The 27,988-nt window shown below is 43.0% G+C and overlaps 1 protein-coding gene across 5 annotated transcripts; it reads left to right on the top strand.

The window, feature by feature from the left end:
- The first annotated feature begins 58 nt into the window (after positions 1 to 58).
- LOC124136944 lies at positions 59 to 27,988 on the top strand. 5 transcript variants are annotated; one of them, XM_046503023.2, is made up of 2 exons: positions 59 to 481; positions 26,363 to 27,988. In XM_046503023.2, the coding sequence occupies exon 2, from the start codon at positions 26,387 to 26,389 to the stop codon at positions 27,677 to 27,679; it is 1,293 nt and encodes a 430-aa protein (XP_046358979.1). In that variant the 5' UTR covers positions 59 to 481; positions 26,363 to 26,386; the 3' UTR covers positions 27,680 to 27,988. The 5 variants fall into 5 exon arrangements, with proteins under 5 accessions (XP_046358979.1, XP_046358980.1, XP_048258516.1 ...); XM_046503024.2 differs by lacking the exon at positions 59 to 481 and adding an exon at positions 3,241 to 3,644; XM_048402559.1 differs by lacking the exon at positions 59 to 481 and adding an exon at positions 17,932 to 18,151.

The raw sequence follows: 27,988 nt of genomic DNA, 5'->3' as shown, positions 1-27,988 counted from the left end.
TGTTAGAAAGTAGTGACGTGCTGCCACACACCCTACCTTGCACCCCCTCCCCCCACAACCAGCTATCAGGTTACACTATAGTGGCACCCGACCCCTTCAACACACTCCATAGTCGGGATACCGATATACCACAGCGCCGCTCAGACAACATAAGCCATTGTATAGGACAGTCTTCACTCTCGCCAAACACTTTAAAAGCCATATTTTCAACAACATTGTGATCGAATCACCTTCAAAGGGATTGCACTGAAAACACAAGGCTACGTGGACGTAAAATTAGTCATGTGACCTGTCTGAATTTACGTACGGCACTTAAATATTGAAATACTCAAAGAAGTTATAATTTGTGTGTTGCTCCTAGGAACAACGGGCCATGTCACTTGAGTATCGATCAACTGATTGTGCACGACGCTCAGGTAGAAGGCAGGCACAATACAGGTAACAGAGGGAGGATTGCGGAAGAGCTGGAAGACATGTGACCGTGAGTAGAATCTCGATAAGGGTTTATTTCATTTCGCTGGCTTTAATGTTAGATTACCGATTTACGTTAGTATTGGTTTATGTATATTAGTGTCTGTTTACAAGGAGATTGATTGTTTGTTGTTTAGTTTGTGGATTTATGAGATCGAGGAAATTTTATCCAATCTCCGAACCTTTGATGTGGCAGATGCTGGTTACTTGACGGCAAACAAATATTACTGACACGGTTTCGGTTAGCAGGACAATGTGTTCCCTGATTGTATGGTATAAAACATAATAACATATTAATTAAGAATACGATCTCCGTTGGTCTCTGGGCACAACTTGTATCATATATTTTCTAAGAATTGTCTACCTGCAGTGTTGAATGTTCCAAGGTCTCTTGTGTTGCGTCAGATATGTCCGGGACATGTGTCAATGGAGAAATGTCAAGGAAGCTATTGTCAAGGAAAAGCTATGGTGATGAGAACTTGATTGAAATTCTGACAATAATGATAATATAAACATTGAAACTGAAATACTAACTATAAATGTTTTAACTATGAAAACATTTATTATAGTTGGCATTTCAGTACTAACTTGAAAACAATTTATTATGATGTGTAAGCAAATAATTATTTGTGCAAGTTAAGGAGTATCTCTTTCCTGATACCAAGTAGCAAATAGACATTCAGTATTAATTTGTATACCAACAATATGTCTCCTTACACACCAACAAGAATATTCGGTGTCCTTTCGTTTAGGGCTATCTATTTTACAATATTAGAGAATAATAAACTCGGGCTACTGTATTAGCAAAACTGATAGATCCGATATTAATCTACAGATGGAAAATGTCTAGTCAAGTAGCTGGTTTTACTGTTGATGGTTATTTAAAATAACAACCTGCAGCCTGGCCCTGAGACAAACATCAACACAGGGCCGTCCGTGAATGACGGACCATGGGTTCGGGATGCGCTTATTAAGTGACTCTATAGTATCCTTCATAGTATTATTTTACTTAAACCTTATACACAAGATATTTCACGGACTGTGTGTCATTCCAGAAAAAGGTAAAAATGTGCTCTACGAAAATGTCGACTAAGGAGAAGAGTCAGTTGTAGTTCAGCTTTTATATAACCTGATATAATGTCCCTGGTCTAGAGCATAGAACGCCCGTCTGTCAGATGCCGTCATGTCAGAAGACGTTAAAAGATGGTACTTGTTGTCACCCTGCCTGGCGCTCGGCATTAATTGTATAAAACTAGGACCGGTCGGCTCGGAGTCGGTATACTGTGTCTGAGTGTGGTATCCAAGTTGAACTGCTATCACTATAAAACCGGACTAGGACACACACACACACGCACGCACGCACGCACGCACGCACGCACGCACGAACACACACACACACACAGTGTGCTAGAGTTTGTACTTAGACATGCGTGTCTTATTCTTTGAGACAAGCATATTATTACCGGCGTACACACAAACAACAGACACACATACACACATACACAGATGCATGCATGTCGCCATATGATAGTGAAAGTGCAGTTATGTTGAACGCGATCTCAAACCTCACCTCACCTCATCTCACCTCACCTCACCTCACCTTACCTTACCTCATTTCAAAAGACATAGATCTTTACGTTGTAAACAACGACAGTAGACATTGGGCAGTATCCACACCTCGTTCAGTTATGTTGTCACTTGTTTGTGCCTGTTCCCAATTCTTGAAATAATCAGGCAATTATTGATAGATTATTGGACGTGAAGTGGTGGCAGGGACAGAATGGTTGGCATGGGTCTGGAATTTCCGACAGATAATGGCCTGGTGTGGCAGCACTATCAGCCAGCGTGATGGTCGCCTCTCATGCGGAAATCATACAACTGTTTCATTACTGCAATCATGCTCGCCTGTCAGTAATAAATCTTATTCTTTCGCAATTTCAACTGTTTTCCGATTCTTTAATATTTAATCAGCCCAAGTCACTACCGACCACACCTGTCCCCTTGCTGACAAGCGTCTGTTGTTTCTGTTTGTGTACCGACCGATGAAGCAATACACATGGCTATCTACCGGGACTGCGCACTTTCATTCTGTAGAGGACTCCTTATTGTACGAGACAATACCATGTTGCCAAAAATAGCTATTTCTGTATCTGTGTGAGTTTGTCTACCGGGCCTAGGCTGAATTAATTAATCATGTATCCATCTTTCATTGGTACAATCGTTTAATATGTTCGATAGGATCATTACATTGTACATTGCCACACTCGTGTTTGTCATGGAAGATTTTAGACAAACTACATAAAACAAATTATGTCTTTTTTTTCTGAACAATTGCGTGGTATTCATTTCAATCCTGCCTAATTACTTGGATCGATGCTCATGATGTCAATCACTGGATTGTCTGGTCCAGACTCGATTATTGACAGACCGCCGTCATACAGGTGGAATATTGCTGTGTACGGCGTTAAACAACAAACAAGCAAAAACCTGCATATACATGGCCACGCTAGCCCTAAGACACAGTATGCCATATGCACCAAAGAGAACTGCTGCACTGTGCATATGTCAACGTGACCCAGTTACCGGTATACATCCTGGTGTGTTTATTGTTTATGTTTACACACTGTGTACCATGGCGACATCGTAATAACAATAACGCCAGTCATACTGACACACCAAAACAAAATATTCGTTCTTGATGTGCCCCGCGACAGGCACTTATGCAACGATGTTCTTATGGTTGAAGAGTATCAAAGGTGTTCTAATGTACCCCAGAATAAGAAAATCGATCTGTTTCAAAAGACAGAAATGTATTTACTACTTCAAAGGCCCCATCGAACCTTTTCGAGACAGCGGGGGTAAATCTACTGTTTGGGATTTTACACACTTAACTTAAGAGTTGAACATACGTTATTATCGTCAGAATAGGGCGCACACAGAGCGAGGTACTCTGAAATGAACACCGATCTCCTTGTTGACATTGTTTGTTTAATGTTGACAGCTGTGGTGAGTTGATGCCACGGCTGTGATGTACAATCAAGGTTGTAGATTACACCACGTCATGCGTGGCACACAGACAATACATGCCGGCACAGGGTGTATCGTCAAGTTGTGTGGATGTACTGGTCACTGAAAGCTACGTGTCTTTGATTCAGAACAGTGGGTATCACAAGGTGAGACATAAACATATTTTCGAAAAGTTTATCAAGATGGTATATGGTCCATTGATTAGGGTTATTTCAAAAGTATGTCTATTTCAAAGTTATAACTGTTTTTTCCAAAAAGTATCTGTGAACCATTTCACATTTCTCGCTGCGTTTGTGGACAGTCAGGACTCTACTGCACGTCCATTTGTAGAAATGGAACTGGTTTTATGTGGGTGAGGTGAGGTGAAATTTGGTTCAACATCGCGTCCAGGATTATTGAATTTATATAGCGACGTGCATGCACGTGTATGTGTGTGGCTGCTTGCTCTACTCCGGACTGATATCGATTTATAGTGCTAGCTCACTGAGAAACCATGCCGCAGTTTTAAGATGAATACCACACTCAGACACAGTATACTGACTCCGAGCCGACCAGTCCTAGTTTTATACCATTAATGCCGAGCGCCATACAGGGTAACAACAAGTACCATCTTTTAACGTCTTTTGGTATGACGCGGCTGGGGATCGAACCCCGGACCTTCCGCTCTCCGGGCGGACGCTCTACCACTAGACCACGGAGGCGGTCACTGGTGTTAGCGGTGATATTTAATGTATTGCTATTTCTGCCAACGAACCGAAACAAAACGGCTCCTTATACACGTACTTGCAACAGGACTGCAGTATGCTAATGGTAATGGCTGTAGAGCCATACGTAAGAGGTGAATCTAGGACCCTAATATTCTTGTACTTTTTAATATGTTTATAAAATTATTACACAAGATTGGACCAGTGAAGATCCGGGGTGGAATAGATCTTCAGCAACCCATTCTTCCCGTAAAAGGTGACTATGCTTGTCGTAAAAGGCGACTAACGGGATCGGGTGGTCAGGCTCGCTGACTTGGTTGAAGCATGTCATCGATCCCAATTGCGTGGATCGATGCTCATGATATCAATCACTGGATTGTCTGGTCCAGACGTGATTATTTACAGACCGCCGTCATATAGCTTGAATGTTTTTGAGTGCGGCGTTAAACAACAAACCAACCAACCAACATAAGATTGAGTGAGTAAGTTGAGTTTAACACCGTTGTGAAAAGTATAACTCTTCAAAAAAAAGGAAACGCAATACGGATATTTTTAGCCATAAAAGCAAAATAAGCGAACCAAGAGGTGCCAAAAGGAAAGGTTTAATGTGTTGTAGTGTCAGTGACAAATTTCTCGGATCAGAATGATCACAACAAGGACATGCAAACCATTAGTCGGGAAACACGTACAATTCGGAAGAACGCACTCAGTGCATTAACAAAAAGACCAAGGAGCTGCATGTGCTGCACGTGCAGCAGCACAAAGAACGGTATTAAAGTGCAGGGTTTTTGATTGTCTGGCATCTGCGTCAATCGAATAGTGACAGTTCAACAACATGCCAAAATTAACCGAAGTGCAAAGAAACAAAGTCATAGGCCGCTTGCAAGCAGGGGAATCCCGATCAGCTGTTGTCGAGGTTTCAAGGTAGCGCCCAGCACCATCAAAAGGCTATGGGATCGGTTTGAACAGCATGGGTGTGATCGGCCAAGATCGGGACGACCAAGAGTAACCACCCCCGCCCAAGATCGCTACATCCGACTGCGTCACCTACGTATAAGGACGACCACAGCCACCTCAAACGAAACCGTTTAAGAGCAGCAGGTCTACGAATAAGACATCCTGTTCGACGCGTCATATTGAGTCGACAAGATCGTCAACAACGACTGCATTGGTGGCGTCAACACAGGGTATGGCCTCAACTGCGATGGAGAAATGTCTAGTTCAGAGACCAATCAAGATTTCTCCTCCGTCGAGGGGATGGAAGAGCACGGGTCTACAGACGTCGGGGAGAACGTTACGCCGGAAACTGCGTACAGGAAGTGGACAGGTTTTATGATGTGGGCGGCTATCTCCCATCATGGCAGGACAGGTTTGGTCCATATCCGGGGCAATCTTACGGCTCAACGATACATCAACGAAATTCTCGTACCACACGTACCTCCCAATTGCAGCCAACGACAACGGTGTATTCCAGCAGGACAACGCTCGACCGCATACAGCACGGATCACAAGAGCATGTCTACATAACAACAATGTTGATGTTCTCCCCTGGCCCTCCAGATCCCCGGATTTGAACCCGATAGAGCACATGTGGGATGAATTGGATAGACGGATACGCCGACGTCAACCACAACCCCAAACGTTGCAGCAGTTGTGATTCACATACTCGTCTCTTCCATGGGCCGGAGATGTCAGGCCGCTATCGATTCCAACGGGGGACATACGCGTTATTGATGGTAGCTGACTTTCACCTTGGACTTTTCCTATGTACCGATAACTGAGATGACTACAATCACAAAGTGTTCTCTCCACAACATTTTGGCTCAATACCTTGTACGGTTCCTCGTATCAATGCATTTTCCTACCTCACATAAATCTGGCTGTGCGTTTCTTTTTTTTAAGAGTAAATTTTAGTTATATCATGGTGTGTGGCTTAATTCTGGGGGGAACGCCTGAATCATTGTAGGTGTTAGACGTCTACTGCAGTATTTAAACCTGTACGGTATTGTGCAGACAAATCAAGTCTCGCAATCGTGACGAATCGGGGATCCGAAAACAGATCAGCGGATCCCGGCAGCCAAGGGGCGTAACTCTACAGAGAATGCCAACGCCTTAGACCAATGGGCCACCCATATCCTCTGAGACTATAAGGAGTCTATAGGAATATTTGTCTCCCAATTCCAGTGTGTTGACGAGTGAGGGGAGCCACAAGTACCAACAACAAGACCAAAGCCAGGAAAGCTAGAAGACAATACCACTCCCGAGAACGTGTCCCCCGCGTGCATCTAGCACATTCGCAAACTCTTCAAGAGAGGATTATCAAATATTAAAGCAGTCTGTATGTTTTTACACATCGAGCGACCGCTGCTTCCAGGAGAGCATTGACTACCACGAGGTCTGGCAAGGAATAAAGACCATTCATAATCCCTGTTCCTGATAATTCTGTCACGAGGCGCCACAATGAATAAACAACAACGCGGCGGCCAGAAATCAAACAATGCACTTTCAGCATGTTTATTGCAGTTTATAATGACATGAAGGCCCTCAAAGTGTGATGAATCCGTTTTTCCTTAGAAACAATTTGCGTCCACATTTTTCTTCATCTCAAAACAGCTCAATAAAACGACATTTAAGTCTGTTTGTGCCTCTCGTTAAAACAACGTGACTGCAAAAGCTATGATCGAAGATACAGCACAATTCGGAACTGAATGTAATATTTTTCAGGATCAATGTTGATTTTACTTTGCGTTTCACATCTGTTCAATTAACTTTTGTTGTGTAGGGGACGTTTACGAGGATACATCCCACGGACATCCCACCCCACGCGGTGTCGTGTCGGGATAATATTGCTTCTGAAATAATCAAAGGTACATATAACACCTGTTGTGTTATATTCGTGGTATTACGGCTTTTGTACCATCAACTTATAGTCACAAGGACTACACATAAAGTTGGAAACTCAAGATGGCTCGATATTTTGACAATTTGTTTCCTTGGTGCTGTTGATAAGAGAAATCTGATTTTCACATTTCTTTCTTTATGGCTGAACTATCGTCGCGATCTGTATCTGTCATAGATCTGTGAATGAGCCATGGAACGAAACCAAATGAGAAATGACGTCATCTGAACGGGCCTGATCTATAGGGGAGCTGGGGTATATCGAGAGACACTCACTAATAGAAACAAGATTGTGGTCTGACCTATAGGACAACACGGGTATATGGAGATAGAGAGCATCACATAAGTAAAAAGGGTGTGGTCTGATAGATATGGCAACTCCAGTATAGCGAGATAGGGAGTCACATGTAGAAATAAGGGTGTGCTGTGATCTATAGGGCAACTCAGGTATATCTTGATGCAGAGAGTCACATGTAGAAATAAGGGTTGCTGTGGTCTATAGGGCAACTCAGATATATCTTGATGCAGAGAGTCACATGTAGAAATAAGGGTGTGCTGTGATCTATAGGGCAACTCAGGTATATCTTGATGCAGAGAGTCACATGTAGAAATAAGGGTTGCTGTGGTCTATAGGGCAACTCAGATATATCTTGATGCAGAGAGTCACATGTAGAAATAAGGGTGTGCTGTGATCTATAGGGCAACTCAGGTATATCTTGATGCAGAGATTCACATGTAGAAATAAGAGTGTGCTGTGATCTATAGGACAACTCCGGTATATCTTGATGCAGAGAGTCACATGTAGAAATAAGAGTGTGCTGTGATCTATAGGGCAACTCAGGTATATCTGGATGCAGAGATTCACGTGTAGAAATAAGGGTTGCTGTGATCTATAGGGCAACTCAGGTATATCTTGATATAAGGGTTCACATGTAGAAATAAGGGTTGCTATGGTCTATAGGGCAACTCTGTTATATCTTGATACAGAAATTTACATGTAGAAATAAGGGCGCGCTGTGATCTATAGGACAACTCTGGTATATCTTGATAGAGAGTCACATGTAGTTATTAAGGTAAAGTAATGTTAGAGATATGCGTCTGTGCGCCTGTATAATACAATCTGATGTCATTTCCATATATGACATTTCCCTAATCCCTTCTTTGACACGCATTTCATTTCTTTTCTCCGGATCCGAGTAAACTTAATACGTCTTGTGTTATCTAATCCCATAAAAGCTTTCTTCACTTGAAGAGCAGATTAAGGCTGGACAGGTATGTAGGTGTGTATGCAACAGAGGAGACTTGCGAGGTGCCCCGTAAATCACAGACCTTAGTTACAACAGCGTCCTTATGAGGATTAAAAAAGTTTATTCTTCTTATTCAGCACTTTTAACACACATGTGTGCACAGGTCTATGTTCGCCTTATCAGAAGAGGCACAGGAAGGAGAAGTCAGGTGAATACTTGTTGGCAGTCGTTCGAAAATATATTGCCTTGGTCAGGTCTGGCTAGAGTAGACCCCGCACATCTTGCACTGTAACTGGGCCGGTCACAGTAACTGCTGGACATTAGTATTACTGGATTTGTGACCACTCTGAAAGGTCAGCTCTTAAACTGTCCTGGCTGTTTGTTTGTTTGTTTGTTTGTTTGTTTGTTGTTTAACGCAGCACTCAGCAATATTCCAGCTATATGACGGCGATCTGTAAATAATAGAGTCTGGACCAGACAATCCAGTGATTGACATCATGAAAATAGATCTACGCAGTTGGGCTTGCGGGCGCTACGTCTCAGGAAGTTAGGGGATTCTTACAGGCAGCCACGATAGAGATAAATATTGTCTCAGCACTCACCCACCTAGGACCAGCAGTTTTGTAAAATTTAAAAAAGAATATCTAAATATTTGTGGAGGTAGTTTGATGTATTGACCCAAACATCCTTCATTCAAACGAATACGATGGACAGAATTGTTTCTATTAATATATTCTGGAAAATCTTTAAGAGCATGCAAATTCGCAGATATTTACATCATTAATTCATTTACCTGACGTGTTATATATAGTAATTAATCATTTAAAAATCACCCCGTTGCTTTAACGGGATTTTGTCTTCCATTACAAATACCCACCTACTGCTGTCTCTATTGTGTTTCAGCCATTGCGTCTAAATTATGGTAATTGTTGAGCAAGACGATACCCATGCAATGGATCCGTGATATATCATTTAAAACAAAATTGAATTGTGATATGTTAATTGAGCAAGAGGTCATGCATGGAGTGAGTATAAGAATGATTATGTCATGTTTTGCCGAGGCATCTCCGGATGGCTCTGTCTTTCTCCCAGGAGCGCCTCCTTGTGAGGTCCGTGAAATAACCCTACCATTATTCAATGATCATCTCCAGGTTTTATAATCTTTTGTGATTTCAAGTGGCGTACTATGTCTCTGTCACAAACAGGAAGTATGGAGTATGGCAATTACCTCGATATAACGTCTTAAGTTGGTATTGTAGTTAGCTCAGTAGCCTAAGGTGCCGTTATTCGCTGAGAAACCTTAGCTCCCTTTGCCCCGTCAGGATCCGCTGGTTGTGAATACCCGTAGGTGTTCACTAAAATCGTAAACATCTAACACCTGCTTCACTGTTGGCTCCCTCTCACCTTAGCTGGCGGGCCATGATATAACCGATGCCTGTGAAGATCCAGGTTAAAATTGGTCTTTAGCAAGCCATGCTTGTCGTGAGAAGGGACTAACAGTGAGTGAGTATGGTTTTACGCCGCTTTTAGGAATATTCCAGCAATATCACGGCGGGGGACACTAGAAATGGGCTTCACACGAAGGGACTAACAGGATCGAGTGGTCAGGTTCGCGGACTTGGTCGATGCCTGTGACCGTATCCCAATTCCGTGGATCGATGCTCATGATGTAAATCACTGGATTGTATGGTCCAGACTCGATTATTACAGAACACTATAAAGCTGGAATATTGCTGAATGGGTAGTAAAATGAGAAACAAAGCTGTGATGTAACTGAATTCCTTTTTAAAAGAGTCGTTAAACCCCGCTCACTCACTCAATCACAAGATGATATTCGTATGTCAACCATCCAAGTACACTCAACATTCTGAATACAACACAGCAAAGGGAGTAATCACTTGAATATTTGCTGTTAAAAATCAATATGTTTATCGATTTCGTTTCTAGACAAAACAAATATATTTATATAACCAATCTCCGGCCTTTAAGGGGCAGTGAAGGCGCTGCGACAATAGCGTGAACGATGACGGGAGGTCAACGGAACAGCTGAGCAGCTATAACACCTTGTCAGGTGACACTGTTATGATGGCGACGGGGAAATCCTCGTTGAGCCCAACAACACACAACACGGTCCTCGGACCTGTAGGGTGCTATTGATTATTGCTTAACGTCGGTGATATTTGATAGAGATGAACGATGCTATGGTGTGCCCGGCGACCACGTTTGCTAAGTGGCCACCGGTGGGACGTCGGCAGCCATTCCGGCGTGCTCGGATAAATCACGCTGTGTTATTTTGAAAGAGTACAGCTCAAAAGGTATAATAGGGAGGAAGGAAAGTCGATATGAACCCCCCCCCCCCCCCCCCTACACACAAACACACTCCCGTTCAAACACACCCCCCCCCCCCTCCCCCCCCCCCCCCCCCCCCCCCCTCCACGTACTCTAATAGCATACTGAGAGTTAGGTTCATTTTCATCTATTTCAATTGCCTAACATGTGTTAAAGGTCAGTGAGATTCTGAAAGTATTTTGTTTGCCTTTAGATTTGAGGTTTTATTCGGATATATTTACATAAATAAAAGCCTATATTCTGACAATCAATGATGACCCTCGCAGACTTCTTGGAGGTAGACATATTTAGGACATCGTGGTGGCAGACGCATCAGGACATCGTGGTGCTAGACATATTTAGGACACCGTGGTGGCAGACGCATTTAGGACATCGTATTTGCAGACGCATTTAGGACATCGTGGTGGCTGACATATTTAGGACATCGTGGTGGCAGACGCATCAGGACATCGTGGTAGCAGACACATTTAGGACAGCGTGGTGGTAGACGCATCAGGACATCGTGGTGGTAGACACATTTAGGACATCGTGGTGGCAGACGCATTTAGGACATCGTGGTGGCAGACGCATTTAGGACATCGTGGTGGCAGACGCATCAGGACATCGTGGTAGCAGACACATTTAGGACAGCGTGGAGGCAGACGCATCAGGACATCGTGGTGGTAGACACATTTAGGACATCGTGGAGGTAGACACATTTAGGACATCGTGGTGACAGATACACTTAGGACATCTTGGTGGTAGACACATTTAGGACATCGTGGTGGTAGACACATTTAGGACATCGTGGTGGTAGACACATTTAGGACATCGTGGAGGTAGACATTTCAGGACATAGTGGTGGCAGACGCATCAGGACATCGTGGTTGTAGACACATTTAGGACATCGTGATGGCAGACGCATTTAGGACATCGTGGTGGCAGACGCATTTAGGACATCGTGGTGGCAGACGCATTTAGGATATCGTGGTGGCAGACGCATCAGGACATCGTGGTAGCAGACACATTTAGGACAGCGTGGTGGCAGACGCATCAGGACATCGTGGTGGTAGACACATTTAGGACATCGTGGAGGTAGACACATTTAGGACATCGTGGTGACAGATACACTTAGGACATCTTGGTGGTAGACACATTTAGGACATCGTGGTGGTAGACATATCAGGACATCGTGGTGGCAGACACATCAGGACATCGTGGAGGTAGACACATCAGGACATCGTGGTGGTAGACACATCAGGACATCGTGGTTGCAGACGCATCAGGACATCGTGGTGGTAGACACATCAGGACATCGTGGTGGTAGACACATTTAGGACATCGTGGTGGTAGACACATTTAGGACAGCGTGGTGGCAGACACATTTAGGACAGCGTGGTGGCAGACATATTTAGTACATCGTGGTGGTAGACACATTCAGGACATCGTGGTGGTAGACACATTTAGGACATCGTGGTGGTAGACAATTTAGGACATCGTGGTGGTAGACACATCAGGACATCGTGGTGGTAGACACATTTAGGACATCGTGGTGGTAGACATATTTAGGACAGCGTGGTGGCAGACACATTTAGGACAGCGTGGTGGCAGACATATTTAGTACATCGTGGTGGTAGACACATTCAGGACATCGTGGTTGTAGACACATTTAGGACATCGTGGTGGTAGACAATTTAGGACATCGTGGTGGTAGACACATTCAGGACATCATGGTGACAGATACACTTAGGACGTCTTGGTGGCAGACACATTTAGGACAGCGTGGTGGCAGACACATTTAGTACACCGTGGTGGCAGACACATTTAGGACATCGTGGTGGCAGACACATTTAGTACACCGTGGTGACAAACACATTTAGGAAATCGTTGTGGCATGTAAGAACTACTCCGGAAGCATGGAAATTCCGGGAATGTTATTATTCATAGATTTTGAAAAAGACCTTCGATTCAGTAGACTTGGAATTCCTTCAAAGAGCTTTGACTTATTTTTAACTGGGGACACGGGTGGCCCAGTTATCTAAGGAGCCGCGAATCTCTGTGCAGAGTTGCGTCCCTTAGACACGCCAGAAACCTATGATTGTGGGTTCGAATCCCGGTTCGCCCCGATTATACTTCTAGGTTTGTCAGCACCATACCCATGCTCTTGGGTTTCACCGAAGTGGTAAACGTGTGAGACCTGGTTTTGTCAGCACCATACCCGTGCTCGTGGGTTTCACCGAAGTGGTAAACGTGTGAGACCTGGTTTTGTCAGCACCATACCCGTGCTCTTGGGATTCACCGAAGTGGTAAACGTGTGAGACCTGGTTTTGTCAGCACCATACCCGTGCTCGTGGGTTTCACCGAAGTGGTAAACGTGTGAGACCTGGTTTTGTCAGCACCATACCCGTGCTCGTGGGTTTCACCGAAGTGGTAAACGTGTGAGACCTGGTTTTGTCAGCACCATACCCGTGCTCGTGGGTTTTACCGAAGTGGTAAACGTGTGAGACCTGGTTTTGTCAGCACCATACCCGTGCTCGTGGGTTTTACCGAAGTGGTAAACGTGTGAGACCTGGTTTTGTCAGCACCATACCCGTGCTCGTGGGTTTCAACGAAGTGGTAAACGTCTGAGACCTGCATCACTTCGGGCTTTCCTCCCACATTAAATACTGTTAATAGCGGCGTTAAACCCAACTCACTCACTCACTATTTTCAACTTGGGACTTTCTGTTAGGCACTGGATAACAACCTTCTATCACGATTTAAAATCTAGTATTTTGGTGAATTTTTTTCCTCTCAGATGTCTTCAAAGTAACAAGAGAATGTATGCAGGGCGATAAACCTGGCAATATTGTTACGTAATAATAAAAGAAAAACATAAAGGAATAAGAATTGATGGGGCAGAATATTTAATTTTCCAATTCGCAGAACTGAAGGATGTCTCCAAATCACACTGGCAACACTTCAAACATATGCGTCTTTTTCGGGCCTTAAAATTACCACTGGCAAAACGCATGGTTGTGGATAGACACTTATAGTTTGTCTGATAAAATCATGTGCAAAAGTTGGAATTTAGATTAGTAAAAACATATTTACTCTACTCGGCATTATATTTACTCACAATTTGGCAGAAATGGTGGAAAAACTTACAAAGACAAACCGTAACAATCATCACGAACTAATGGCGAGCACGTGATTATGTTTAATTACCTTACTAAAAAGTCTCATTGTACCAAAAAACTAACCCACCTTTTATCAACTCTACCAAATCAAAGTAACATTTTATATAACTAGAAAAAAATGTACTTTCGTTTTAAAAGGGAAAATAATACTGAAAGAAATCAGTAGAAATAGTGTGATAAAACCTTATGAAGATGTTGGTGTAAAAGTGTCTGATATTAAAAATATAATCACTGCTCAAAACATATCTTGGATTAAACGTTTGTTCCATTCACGCCCACGCTCTGACATTACCTCTCTTTTCATTAATAATGTTACTCCCACACAGAAAGTTTATGAGCCTGATATTAAAACAATATACAATCACTGTTCAAAAGATATATTGGATATACACGTCTCTTCCATTCACACCCACGCTGTAAACTTACCAATCATTTCATTAATAATGTTACTCCAACACAAACTGATTTTCTTCAAAAATGCCAACAATACAGGAAAAGGAAGGAAAGGAAACTTTATCAAAAAGGAAAAAGCTATCTTACCCCAGATAAGCAAAAAAATATACAATTTAAGTAAATTTAAGTACAATGTAATCTTTTACTTATAATGAAATTTCTAAAACAGCAGCCGATTCGGTATTGATTACTAAACAATGAAACAGTCTGGTGTCCTTAAGATGGCTGCTAACACTGCCACTCAGCTAGTGACGGGTGTACAGACAAACCCTACAGTTGCCCGTCTTCCACACAATTTATTGTAGGGTAAAGTTAGTGTTTGTATATCAGGTACAACGGTATTCTACATCAAGTATACAGGTTAATGAAGGGCCAAATTACTCAATTTCTGATAGGGATATTCCTACTAGTTCCTGAAATACGGAGTCCTGGTTATATGCAATGTCTTGTCTCCGTAGGGGCGGTCGGGTAGCCCAGTGGTTAAAGCTTTCGCTCGTCACGCCGAAGACCCGGGTTCGATTCCCGACATGGGTACAATGTGTGAAGCCCATTTCTGGTGTCCCCCGCCGTGATATTGCTGGAATATTGCTAAAAGCCGCGTAAAACAATACTCACTCACTCTTGTCTCCGTATCCTATTGAATATCTTGTCGATAAATCGACGCCGTGGGGCACACGTTTTCAAGTTGTTCTGGTACAAGAATGTATTTTCCTGTGTCCCGAGAATTAACCGTTGACATTCCATACTGCATCAGCCATCGCCAGTTGGACGCGAAGCAATTAGGGGTATTCGACCTGTGAAGATCCGGGGTAGAATAGGTCTTCAGCAACCCATGCTTACGAGGCGACTAATGGGATTGGGTGGTCAGGCTCGCTGACTTGGTTGATGCATGTCATCGATCCCAATTGCGTGGATCGATGCTCATGATGTCAATCACTGGATTGTCGGGTCCAGACTCGATTATTTACAGACCGCCGTCATATAGCTGGAATATTGCTGGGTGCGGCATTCAACAACAAACAAACAAAAAGTTAGGGATATTCGCGTGAATCTTCTTATTTCAAACGCTCGATGCTGATTGGATCTCCCTGCAGTAGGGAATATCAACATGATGAAGATAGGGGCTGTACTCAGTATGTACATTAATGACACGTACGTTCGCATAATGTATTTATAGCTCATATTGAATAAAACGACTCTCATCAACCGATCCTCCATAAAAGGATTAAAGTTACATTGTGTGTACATAAAATGAGTTCGTTTAAATCTGTATGACATTAAGGGCAGAACATATCCTAACGACAAGGCTATAAACAGTAGATCACACAAACCACAATGTTGTATGGCGAAATTCCAATCCTTAATCTAACAACACAGTTATTCCAAACTGACGTATACTCACCAAAAGAAATGCGAACCATAGAAATATATTGAGAAGTATATACGTTAAGGAGAAGTGTTTCCAATGTGTACCACTTAATGGCAAAACTAACGATCAGTCAAGTGTTACCACGGTGTTTTTATTCGTATCGCGATATGCTGCCCGTGATTTCCAAACTTTACATGTTAATCCTGCACGAGACAAGTGGTGTATATCGAGTCATGGATCTATGACGTCACATGTTATAAGTTCATCAGCGAAGGATCACACAACATACCAGTATGTTCGTTTGTGCATCAAACCAATCTAATATCTCTAAATATGAGTAATTCTTCATATATTAACCAACATATATGGTATTGGCGTTTCTTTTGTCGGTGAGTATATTTGATTCTATAAATCGATTCATATCTCGCGTTACCCATTATCGTTCTCATTTCGCCACGTTTGACACTTATTACATCTATATTGTACTGCTCTTGATATATGGCCGAACCAAACACAATCGGACAACTCACTAAAGTAAATTAAAACATACGAAGTGCACATTGTACTGCGATAAACCCAGCTCGCCGGGCCTGTAATGCGGCCTGTGATGTCCCTGTACAATACGCACGTCTTGCTTGTTATATCGGTGTGAATTTATTACTCGGTGGCAGTTGCTGGTGGTATGGTGTCATTGCAGGGGGCCTCGGGAACAAAGATGTTTCTTTGCCTCTCACAGCGTGGTATCAATTACTTGGATTTATGCTCTCCCATAGGTCATCATCGATCTGAACAATGACACACAAACATTATGTATTACCGGATTACCAGTATCTGAAAGTGTAGTACACTACAAGAATAAGGAAGCATCAATACAAGGAGGTGTGTAGAGGGAGGTTACAGTCAGACGATGGTGGCTGGGAGAAACCATTCACTGCATCAGTTCACGGGGAGCCAGGAGGTCTATAGCGATACAATGTGCTGTGCAGAGCCCTTGCATCTTGGTCCTACCAGGGTCCGCGGGTCGAGAGTTGAATCCAAGAAAAGACCCGATTGTACTTGGCTTGTCAGTACATATGGGATTCAGTAATGTGGTCAACGGCTACGACTGTCACTTGGGGCCTCCAAACTGGTGCGTCACGCCGGGATATAGATGGAATAAACAAACACTCGCATGCGAGTGTGACATCCGTTAGTACAGCCACCTCTGGAATCACATTTATGAAGCATACATCTTAAAACGAGAACCAAAAATAGAAGAGCGCGCGTTTACTTACTTAAGCGCTCTTTTCAATCCTCAAAAACGTTCTAAGCGGTTTAAAACCAATATTTCTAATTAGTCCACTGTCTTGTTATTTCCAAATAACAGACAAGTAATTGGGCACGGGTGAATGATACATAAAACTTTAAGACTTATAACTTCAATATTTTAAATTCCTGCTGTCCGTACTTTCATTAGGACTATATATAAGTATTGGGGTATTTCTTGTTTCTTGGAGAGACATGGAACAAATTAGATTGATAAGCAATCCAACGATTTTCTTATTAATTGTGGTAATGATGATGATGATTATGATTATTATTATCTCATACAGGGTCGTCGGCGCCGTTCTTGTTATATCAGTGTCTATCTGAATCAGGGCATTGACGAAGAATGTCACAGTCACTAAAGCCAATTTACAGATTATATGGACAAATAGTTAAGTATATAAAATACATTCCCATACTATCAAATGTCACATCCTGTCAGCACTAACGATATGGACACTAGTCAAGAAGCATTCCAGTTCCGTCTCATCACACCCGAATGCCTCCTCCAGACCCCCGCGATAGTTCCGCTGAGGAAGTAGTCCGGCCTTGGCACAGTAGATTCGGATATTGTTATGGCTGAGTACATAGTTACCGATGGTGTGGATGGTACCACACGAACAGGGAGTCGCTGCGGGTGAATGGCTAGTTTCATGGGACGAGATCTCAATGACAATACACGCTTAGGGAATGGCAAGACATCTGATTGCATGCCACCTTTTCAAAATATTGTTCATCGGATAGGTCACTGAATTGTATTCTGTTGTGAATATATGCTAGCACGAAGTGTAGTCTTTATCTGTCTGCCCAGTAGCGTGTAGCAATGTTTGGACTGGGATTACATACCTTTAAAGCCATGTAATCCATAGGAGGACCGTTTCGACATTTGACCTAGTACATTACATACCTACTGCAAGTCACAGTTCCTGACAGACTATATAATACGAAATAGAACCATTCTCTGTTCAGCACCATCAAGAAAGGTTATCGGAAAGTGAGGGTTGTGTCATGGTTACTTTGAGTTCAGTTTTACCTCAGGCAAATTAAGTTGAATTTGTAAACGTGGTTGAGAGGGGATTGGATACCTAGAAAGAACTATATGGTACCAGATTTGCTGAAATCGTGGCCTGATTCAGACTTTGTGCATATCAATGAGGATTCTGGAATCAGGTATGGTTTTATCCATTGCCAAGACAGTGTCAGATAAGGCTGAACACTGAAATTCGGTAACAAGTAAGGAGCTCTAACACTTTATTACAATTAATCTAATGATATACCACTTGACATCTGGTAGGGATACTCTGCCGAGGTGGATCTAAATGTGTACTTTGAGATGTTGTCATACAGATGGTGATTGATACTGTCATTGAACTGACGCTTCTTGGTTCCGTGTTAAGTATCACTGAACATAATTACACATTACCATGTTTCATAATATAATGAAACATATCAATAGCCGCATCAGTGTTAAGCAGTATATACTCATTGCTTGAGTGAGTGAGTGAGTTGGGTTTAACGCCGCTTTTAACAGTATTCCAGTTATATCGCGGCGTGTCAGCTTAATGTGGGAGGAAAGCCCGAAGTGATGCAGGTCTCAGACGTTTACCACTTCGTTGAAACCCACGAGCACGGGTATGGTGCTGACAAACCTAGAAACATAATCGGGGCGAACCGGGATTCGAACCCACAATCATAGCTTTCTTGTGTGCCCAAGGGACGCAACTCTGCACAGCGAATCGCGGCGCCTTAGACGACTTGGCCACCCATGCCCCCTCATTGTTTGAGAGTTTCGGGTATATCTTCAATGTCTCAAAAAGCAACCCACAAAATATGACACATTTAAGTCATAAATTTGGATTTCTAATTCCATTTGAATGTCTGGAATGGTATTTTGAAGAAAAAAACATTTTGGTTTTTTTAATTAATATTGGCACATATATCCATCAAATGTTCCAGTAAGGATTCCTACTGTTATTTAAGTCCTTGTAAATCCCGAGGCTTATAACATCTGTAAAGCATAATCTGAAAATCCATTTCCTAGGTCTACACTGTTGGAATTTACAATGTGGTCGTGTGTTAACATACGTCCATTGTCAAGGTACGCAGGGTACAAGATTAACCTGATGGTCCCTTTTTTATCAGTAACGTTGCCCAAACTGTATCTGGTAACCTTTCAACGCAACAATCCAGCGAACCGTCTACTACCAGCAAGTGCCTGCCACACCTGAATGTCGTAATCCGTTCCTGACAAATTGTCGTAAATCACACTCGAGACAACAGAAGTCGTAAAATTTAAAGTACGCGATGACCCGAAATAAATAAATTGCGAATTTTAAAGTTAAGTCGTCACCAATACTGACAATTACTTAGAAATATATTCATAAAAGTGCCTGTGTTTATCACGAGACAATAGCAGATATCTGCCGCTGATAAAGCAATGAGATCGTGCAGCATTGTAATTGTGCTGCCAGCTGAGTTGATAGGCATGGATGAATAATACTTGTTTTACATCCGTTGGGTTTTTCGATTGATGTATTGAATATCGGACACAATGATTAATTTGATTTGGAAACTGTGCAGAAGACGTCGCTATAAATGTCAAGGTCTCCGACTTCTGTTCAGTAAGAACGATAATGTGATAATGTTGCTTTGTGTGTCGCTACTGGTGCATAAACATTGGAATATTGTGACATGCATCCTCGATAGGGACTGGTAAGTGATAAAGTTTGGACCTCACCTATAATACGAATATCAAAACATTAATGTCATGGTAATTGTAAACATGTTAAATATAATTCTATGTATCTGTGTGTCGCTACTATAACCAAGGCCGTAGTTAACTTTTTTTGAAAGGAGGGGGCAAATATTTGTACAAGTATCACCTGTGCCCAACTTGATGCAAAAAAATAAAAAAGTTTTCTATAAAAAATCCAGGTGAGGCAACCATGACGTCACAATCAAATGACGTCACTAATGGCTCTGCTACTGAAGCTGTCAGCAGTACTTTTTACACTTAAGACACTGCTTATTTCTGTCTACACACTGAAATAGTTGGAAGAATGATGTAGGATGATAAGTAAAATCTCCCCCTCGTGTCTTTTGATATCAAATATACCAACACTCGTTGATAAAACTTGATAAAAGTGGAAAAACTCCTCAGCAAGCCTCGGAGTTTTTCCACTTTTATCAACTCGTGTTGATATATTTGATATCAAAAGACACGAGGGGGAAATTCTCTATAACTCAACTTACAAATAACACCGCTCATCAATAAATATTTTGTCTAACATTATAACTTGAACTCGTATTGTTTATCAATTATGTTAAAAGTCAACATTTAAGATAACCATAGTATTTAGTAATTGTCTACGAGCGAATATACAGAGGATATTATTTGAGTGCTCATGTTATGCTATGTTTAACGACACGAGTGTCTAAATTCCGGAATTTCCCGAGTGTCATAAACATAGTATGACATGAACACGAATATAATGTTCTATTTATTACCGAAGAAGATGTCTACATACAGAGACGAATTTCAGTATTTACCTGCAAGAACAGCAAGTCGCAAGAGCAACAATTTGTCGAATGACGTCAATCTGCAGCTATGACGTTGTTTCTAGGGTGACGTCATTCCAACCTCACGTCACAATAACATTCGAATGACGTCAAAATGCCGTCCGGATGACGGAAACAATACACTGTTGTCTCGTGACGTAATATGACCCTAGGGCACATATGATTTTTATGAGCCCGATGTTTGCTCTCGTAGGTAATAATAAATCATATTAGAGTTTTTTTCTGATACGTTTCATGTAATAAAGCAGGATCTTCAAGTTGGTACCCAAATTCTTTAATATTATTCAAAAACACAAAATACCAGTATCTCTACAAGTGAAAATCAATTCCTCCTACCTGTAAGCGATTTAAGTACTTAAGTACCGGACAGGTGTCGTGATCCCAGACGCAAATACCACCTCACTTCACAGACTGTCCTGAATTCCCCTTCCGCGAGTAAGAAGTAGTCCCATCGTAATTGATGGATGGATTTTGCCGGCTTATGCTGCCAGTCGGGACTGCTATTGGAAGTACCAATATCACTACCCCATAAATCCCACAATCAATGAAAGACGGTTAAGTCATTACTATGGTACGTTGCACTTTTAGTACTTCAACGCCTTAAGCTTGCAAACAAACGTGTTACGGTATTAGCCTTTTTGTAAGAGATAATAAAATATCAATTTTCTATCGATGTGTACATACTGCATATGGATGTATTCTGTCCCTCTTGCTTCACACAGAAAGACTGGCCACAGTCTAGATTGAGTCTGTAAACAGTGAACACATTTGCTTGATAAATACACTTCCACGGGTACACGGAGTCTCTTAAGCTCGTCGACTTTGCATGTGGTTGATTTGTAAAATATTTGCATATTTGCTTACTGCGTATTTGCGAAACTTCTGTGCCGCGTCAGACAACAAATAAGCACTTACTATTGAAAGCAATATATGTGAGTGGCGAAAGCTACCGATAGAGCAGGACATGCTTACCCTTTTCGCGAACACCTGGTGTCATCACTAATTTTCAGTGATCAATTCATAAAATTGACACAACTATTTTCCTTTCTAGCAATACCTTGTTTCTGCAAATATCCCTCTTAAGTAAACGACTGTAAAATACGACCGTCTCTCGATCCCTTCGAGAGATGTTCCATGTTAATCTACGTTTGGTGTTGTTGCGACCAGAAACCAGTGTGCCATATGTATTAATGATAACTCACATTAATGTTAAGTCTCTATCATAGTTAATTCTAAGCTTCTTACAAACACAGTCCCGTGAAGATTAACGGTCTTAGAATTGGTCTTCAGCAACCCATTCTTGTCGTAAGATGCGACTAACGGGATCGGGTGGTCAGGCTTGCTGACTTGGTTGATGCCTAACCTAATTGTGTAGATCGATGCTCTTGATGTCAATCACTGGATTGTCTGATCCAGATCTCGTTAATTCACAGACAGTCGCCATATAGCTGGAATATTGCTGACTACAGCGTTTAACAACAAACATACAAAACAGACCCATCTAATCTCCACCTATCCAATCATCTGGTCTAGTCCGCCCCCACCCACCCACCCCCACCTCTCCCCGCCCCATCCCCCGACCCCCACCATTTCCATACCATTCCATCCAGGGCTATTACCTTCCCAACTCCCACCCTCACCACGTCCGATCACCCAATTACCGCACTAGTACTGATTCCCATCAACCTATACTGGTCGCAAGGGTCCAGCATGGTGACATGATTAAATGTTGCTCATAATATCAATCACTGGTTTGTCGATTATTAACAGACATAGCGAGCGAGTGAATGAGTATTCGTATAGCAATATTCCAGCAATATCATGGCGGGGAACACCAGAAATGGACTTCACACATTGTACCTATGTCTTCGGCGTGACGAGCGAACGCCTCTTAACAGGCATAGCATACAGCTTGCCACTGTTCACAAAACCACTATAGCGCTACGAATATCTATAACTTCTATACTATAACACTGACTGCGTTACGAATGGTGCTCCGTTAAACAGCAAACAAAGGAATACACAGAACGAAATAAGCGAATGATCTGTATCGACCGAACGCACCAGTCTTATAAAGACTTGAAACAATTCCATTAGTATGGTGTAACAAGCACGCAGCTACAGCATTCGGGCACCCTCAGGCCGAATCGGAACTGGTCGGGGAAATATTTGCACATTGTAATGGTATGTTTTCTTTGCATGTGAACCGGTCATTTCTCTTCAAGTGGAATCACATAAGCTATAGGGTCAATACTTTTTATTGCCACCCGCAAGCTGGTGTGTTCCCGTGGAATAAGTTATTCGCTGCTTGTATTTCATTAGGGGTAGAATCACACGGAGCTGATACCCTGGACGTTGTAGGATTGCAATGTGGCTGCTCCATGGTAAATATTTTTTTCGTTTTCATTGATAACTGATGCGATCTATGCGTTAAGTTTGTATTTGTTTGTTTCCATACTACTTGAAGAGATTCCTATTTTTTCTTCAAGAATGGTCATTATGTGGCAAACTTTGTGAACTATATACCAGTTCACTGGTGACTGCATGTTGTCATGGAAACATGCAGATGAGTCGTAAAGTTTGTATGTCGTGATGTCTGGAGTGTCATCAGGATATGGTCGTTTGTAACCTGAGCTTATTTGTAGGCTTGTTCTTGATTCTCGTTGTAACGTCATTTGCAGTTTTGACATTGAGTGTATGACGTTAGTCAACAACATCAAAGCAATATCGCAGCGACCTGTGAATAATCGAATTTGGACGAGACAAAACAAATGGTTGATAGTGTGAGCAACTCTCCACTTCATCGAGAACCGCGACACACCATCAAGTACCATGACACACCATCAAGAACCGTGACACACCATCAAGTACCGTGACACGCCATCAAGTACCATGACACATCATCAACTACCACGACACACCAACCATCACGTACCATGACACACCATCGAGGTCTATGACACACCATCAAGTACCGTGACACACCATCAAGTACCATATGACACACCATCAAGTACCATGACACACCATCAAGTACCGTGACACACCATCAAGTACCGTGACGCACAATCGAGAACCACGACACACCATCAAGTACCATGAAACACCATCAAGTGCCATGACACACCATCAAGTACAACGACACACCATCGAGTACCGTGACACACCATCGAGTACCGTGACACACCATCGAGTTCCATGACACACCATCAAGTACCATGACACACCATCAAGTACCATGACACACCATCAAGTACCATGACACACCATCGAGTTCCATGACACACCATCGAGTACCATGACACACCATCTACTTCCATGACACACCATCGAGTACCGTGACACACCATCGAGTACCATGACACACCATCGAGTTCCATGACACACCATCGAGTACCATGACACACCATCTACTTCCATGACACACCATCGAGTACCGTGACACACCATCGAGTACCATGACACACCATCGAGTTCCATGACACACCATCGAGTACCGTGACACACCATCGAGTACCGTGACACACCATCGAGTACCATGACACACCATCGAGTTCCATGACACACCATCGAGTACCACGACACACCATCGAGTACCATGACACACCATCAAGTACCACGACACACCATCGAGTACCATGACACACCATCGAGTTCCATGACACACCATCGAGTACCATGACACACCATCTACTTCCATGACACACCATCGAGTACCACGAAACACCATCGAGTACCATGAAACACCATCAAGTGCCATGACACACCATCAAGTACCGTGACACACCATCGAGTACCATGACACACCATCGAGTTCCATGACACACCATCTACTTCCATGACACACCATCGAGTACCATGAAACACCAACAAGTGCCATGACACACCATCAAGTACCGTGACACACCATCGAGTACCGTGACACACCATCGAGTACCGTGACACACCATCGAGTACCGTGACACACCATCGAGTACCGTGACACACCATCGAGTTCCATGACACACCATCAAGTACCATGACACACCATCAAGTACCATGACACACCATCGAGTTCCATGACACACCATCAAGTACCATGACACACCATCGAGTTCCATGACACACCATCAAGTACCATGACACACCATCAAGTACCATGACACACCATCTACTTCCATGACACACCATCAAGTACCATGACACACCATCGAGTTCCATGACACACCATCAAGTACCATGACACACCATCGAGTACCATGACACACCATCGAGTACCACGACACACCATCGAGTACCATGACACACAATCGAGTTCCATGACACACCATCAAGTACCATGACACACCATCAAGTAAAACGACACACCATCGAGTACCATGACACACCATCGAGTACCATGACACACCATCGAGTACCATGAAACACCATCAAGTGCCATGACACACCATCAAGTACCGTGACACACCATCGAGTACCATGACACACCATCGAGTTCCATGACACACCATCTACTTCCATGACACACCATTGAGTACCATGAAACACCAACAAGTGCCATGACACACCATCAAGTACCGTGACACACCATCGAGTACCGTGACACACCATCGAGTACCATGAAACACCAACAAGTGCCATGACACACCATCAAGTACCGTGACACACCATCGAGTACCATGACACACCAACGAGTACCATGACACACCATCAAGTACCACGACACACCATCGAGTTCCATGACACACCATCTACTTCCATGACACACCATCGAGTACCATGAAACACCATCAAGTGCCATGACACACCATCAAGTGCCATGACACACCATCAAGTACCGTGACACACCATCGAGTACTGTGACACACCATCGAGTACTGTGACACACCATCGCGGCCCATGGCACTTCATCAGCCAGGTCACGAACCCTAGCATAGGAGATTGCTCATAAATTATGTTCGATGGTATCCGTAAATTCGACATGTGACGGATAGTTCAGAAGCACTGATGTTCTTTCTTTGCTTTTGAAAAAAACACATATTTCTTTAGTCATACTTGCTAAATGAGAATCAATGCTAATATTTCGAAGATTGTTAAAGCGTACTGTGGAAATAGTTACCAAAATTGTTTTGGGGATGTCAGCAGTTGAATATGTGGTAGCTAGAACTGTGGCTAAATACAACACGCACACTGCCACAGGGAAGACTTGATTGTTTGTGTGTACGTCGACTAAAGGCAGTACATGACCAATGACATCCGTGACCAACTCGTGTTATTCCGGGACAAGCCGAATAGCGACTTCTTCCCCTCGCGTGGCCATTTTTGCGACCGGGCTCCGTCTTTGCGCAAACGGGCATAGCTAAAACAATTGTCAACTCGTTGCGTAATGGATCACATATATTTCCCCATATGTTATACATATTTCAGATGCAATTTAAAGCACATCGGAACATGCGGAATTATACAGTATGATTGAACACATTTAACCGTGTCTTGGGTATATTTTTAGAAGCAAGACATATAAACTCACAAATTATTTCTGAGGGATTCTTTGACGAAGAACTTGAAATCATACGCGCATTCTGATTGGTTTGTCGTATTTTCGCACATAACATTCATCGATAGGGGGACGAGCAGGTTGCGGAAAGGGGCGAGTGGTGACGAATGACGAATTTAACGTTAATATTAATATTCCGGTATTTTGTGTCATTCCTGTCCGTACCGTTTCAGTGGTAATATGGTTTCAGGGTGAAGTATTGTCAACCCAAATATCAGGAATGTATTTGAAACATTATTCTTACAATATATATTCGTCTTTTTCAGGTGTCTCGCTAGGTAACAAGTATTATGTCTGGCCGGAAGTACGGGAGCGATAAAGAGGTAGCGGCCGTGACCTTCAACATGAAAGAACAGCGATGTCTTGAGAAATCCCTACAAACCCTGACTCTAGAGAAAACATACTCGCTCAAGCTCCTCGACCTTGACCACAGAATCATTAAGGTCAACTATCGGCGTCTGAAGGACAAGGTATCCCGGATCAAGTCCAACCTATCGGCTGACGAAATTTCAGATCTACGACAACTTGAAGCAGACGGTAAACTGCGACCGGCGTACAACTCGGTGAACATCAGTGGAGCTTTAAAAATTGCCGCAGCGTCGAGGAGGCTTAAATTTCAGAGGCCTTTACGAGACCGAGCCTCCAGTGCCCATCCTCGTCTCACAGGGCGCCATGAAGGCCACATTCATGCTCCTCCATCTTTACCCGGTCTGTGTAGGAGTAATTCAGTCACCGGCGTGTTCATCGATGCCCCTGCCTCTGACGTCACGAGGCGGAGAATGTCTGCTGACGTGATTCCTAACAATGACAAGCTGAGACCTTTAAGTGCCTTCACAATCGGCCAATCAAACGTTCATGAAAGAAATGGCGATGGGTTGAATAAAAGACCAGCGACATCGTCGTGCGTAGGTTTTGACAAGGCTAAGCTCAATGTCTCCCGACCTACGACTGGTGTGTCGTGTAACAGCATTTCTCACGGACACACACATTCCCCCTTTTCTTCTCACTCCCAGGCAGAAAAAGATGCCCGTGCACCCTCAGCCTCTCTCAATCGCCGTCCTAGTAGGGAGTTAAAATCTACGTACCCATCTGATGATTCAATAGACTCCAACTTGGGGGATGATTTATATGAAGAGCGGAGACAGGAGCTCCTGGAGGAAGAGCTCGCCCGAACGGAGGAGCTCGAGCTCCGGAAAGAGGAGTTCCTTCAGAATATAAACGATTATCTGCGACGGACGAATCCCCCAGAGCAGGAAGAGGAAGTTACTGTCGCAAAAGCCGAATCTTTGAAAAGTCTTATAGTTAGTGAGAGGGTTGCTTCAGCAAAGAATGGTAAACGTCTCACGAAGAGAAGACAGATGAAAGTGGATTTCGACCAAACGCCGACTTTCCTTCCCGAAGCAGATTATCGTCGGCGTCTGTTTAATTTATGGGCGGACATGAACAGATGCCGGTATCTTCGGGTGCCAGAGGAGCTAATAGACCTCTCCGGGATCCAAACTTTGGCTAAGGACCAGATGCTGCTGTTCGAGGTCTTACGTCAAGCTGAGCAGGAATCGCTCACGGCGTCAGCACAGTTGTGAAGGAGTGAGCGGGGTAACATTCCGTCTGTGACATGTTGGAACATTGCGAACGGGCTGTGCACATTTGTTTTGTACACATGTGGCAAATCACCAATGTATTAAGTTCATGTCAGCATTGTAGGTGAGCGTCAAAGATCCAGATTGAGCTGTTGAAATGGAACTCGTTTTGGACTCCTTGTTGTTGAAGCGCCGATACTGTTTTGCCTGTTAAGACACGTCGTGTGTTGCGATATGTGTATTTTAGGTTAGCAATCATTTGATATTGACATGTATCTTTGAAACTGTCGAAATGAACGTCTCCAATTGGTA

The sequence above is a fragment of the Haliotis rufescens genome, unplaced genomic scaffold (genome assembly GCF_023055435.1).
Source record: "Haliotis rufescens isolate VD_foot unplaced genomic scaffold, xgHalRufe1.0.p SCAF_1, whole genome shotgun sequence".
Classification (NCBI taxonomy): domain Eukaryota; kingdom Metazoa; phylum Mollusca; class Gastropoda; order Lepetellida; family Haliotidae; genus Haliotis; species Haliotis rufescens.
The sequence above is the reverse complement of the archived record's forward strand: the minus strand, read 5'-3'. Positions and strand labels throughout refer to the sequence as shown.

What these genes read in the sequence shown, in the direction of transcription:
- LOC124136944 (XM_046503023.2), top strand. Translation starts at nt 26,387, where the DNA reads ATGTCTGGCCGGAAGTACGGGAGCGATAAAGAGGTAGCGGCCGTGACC.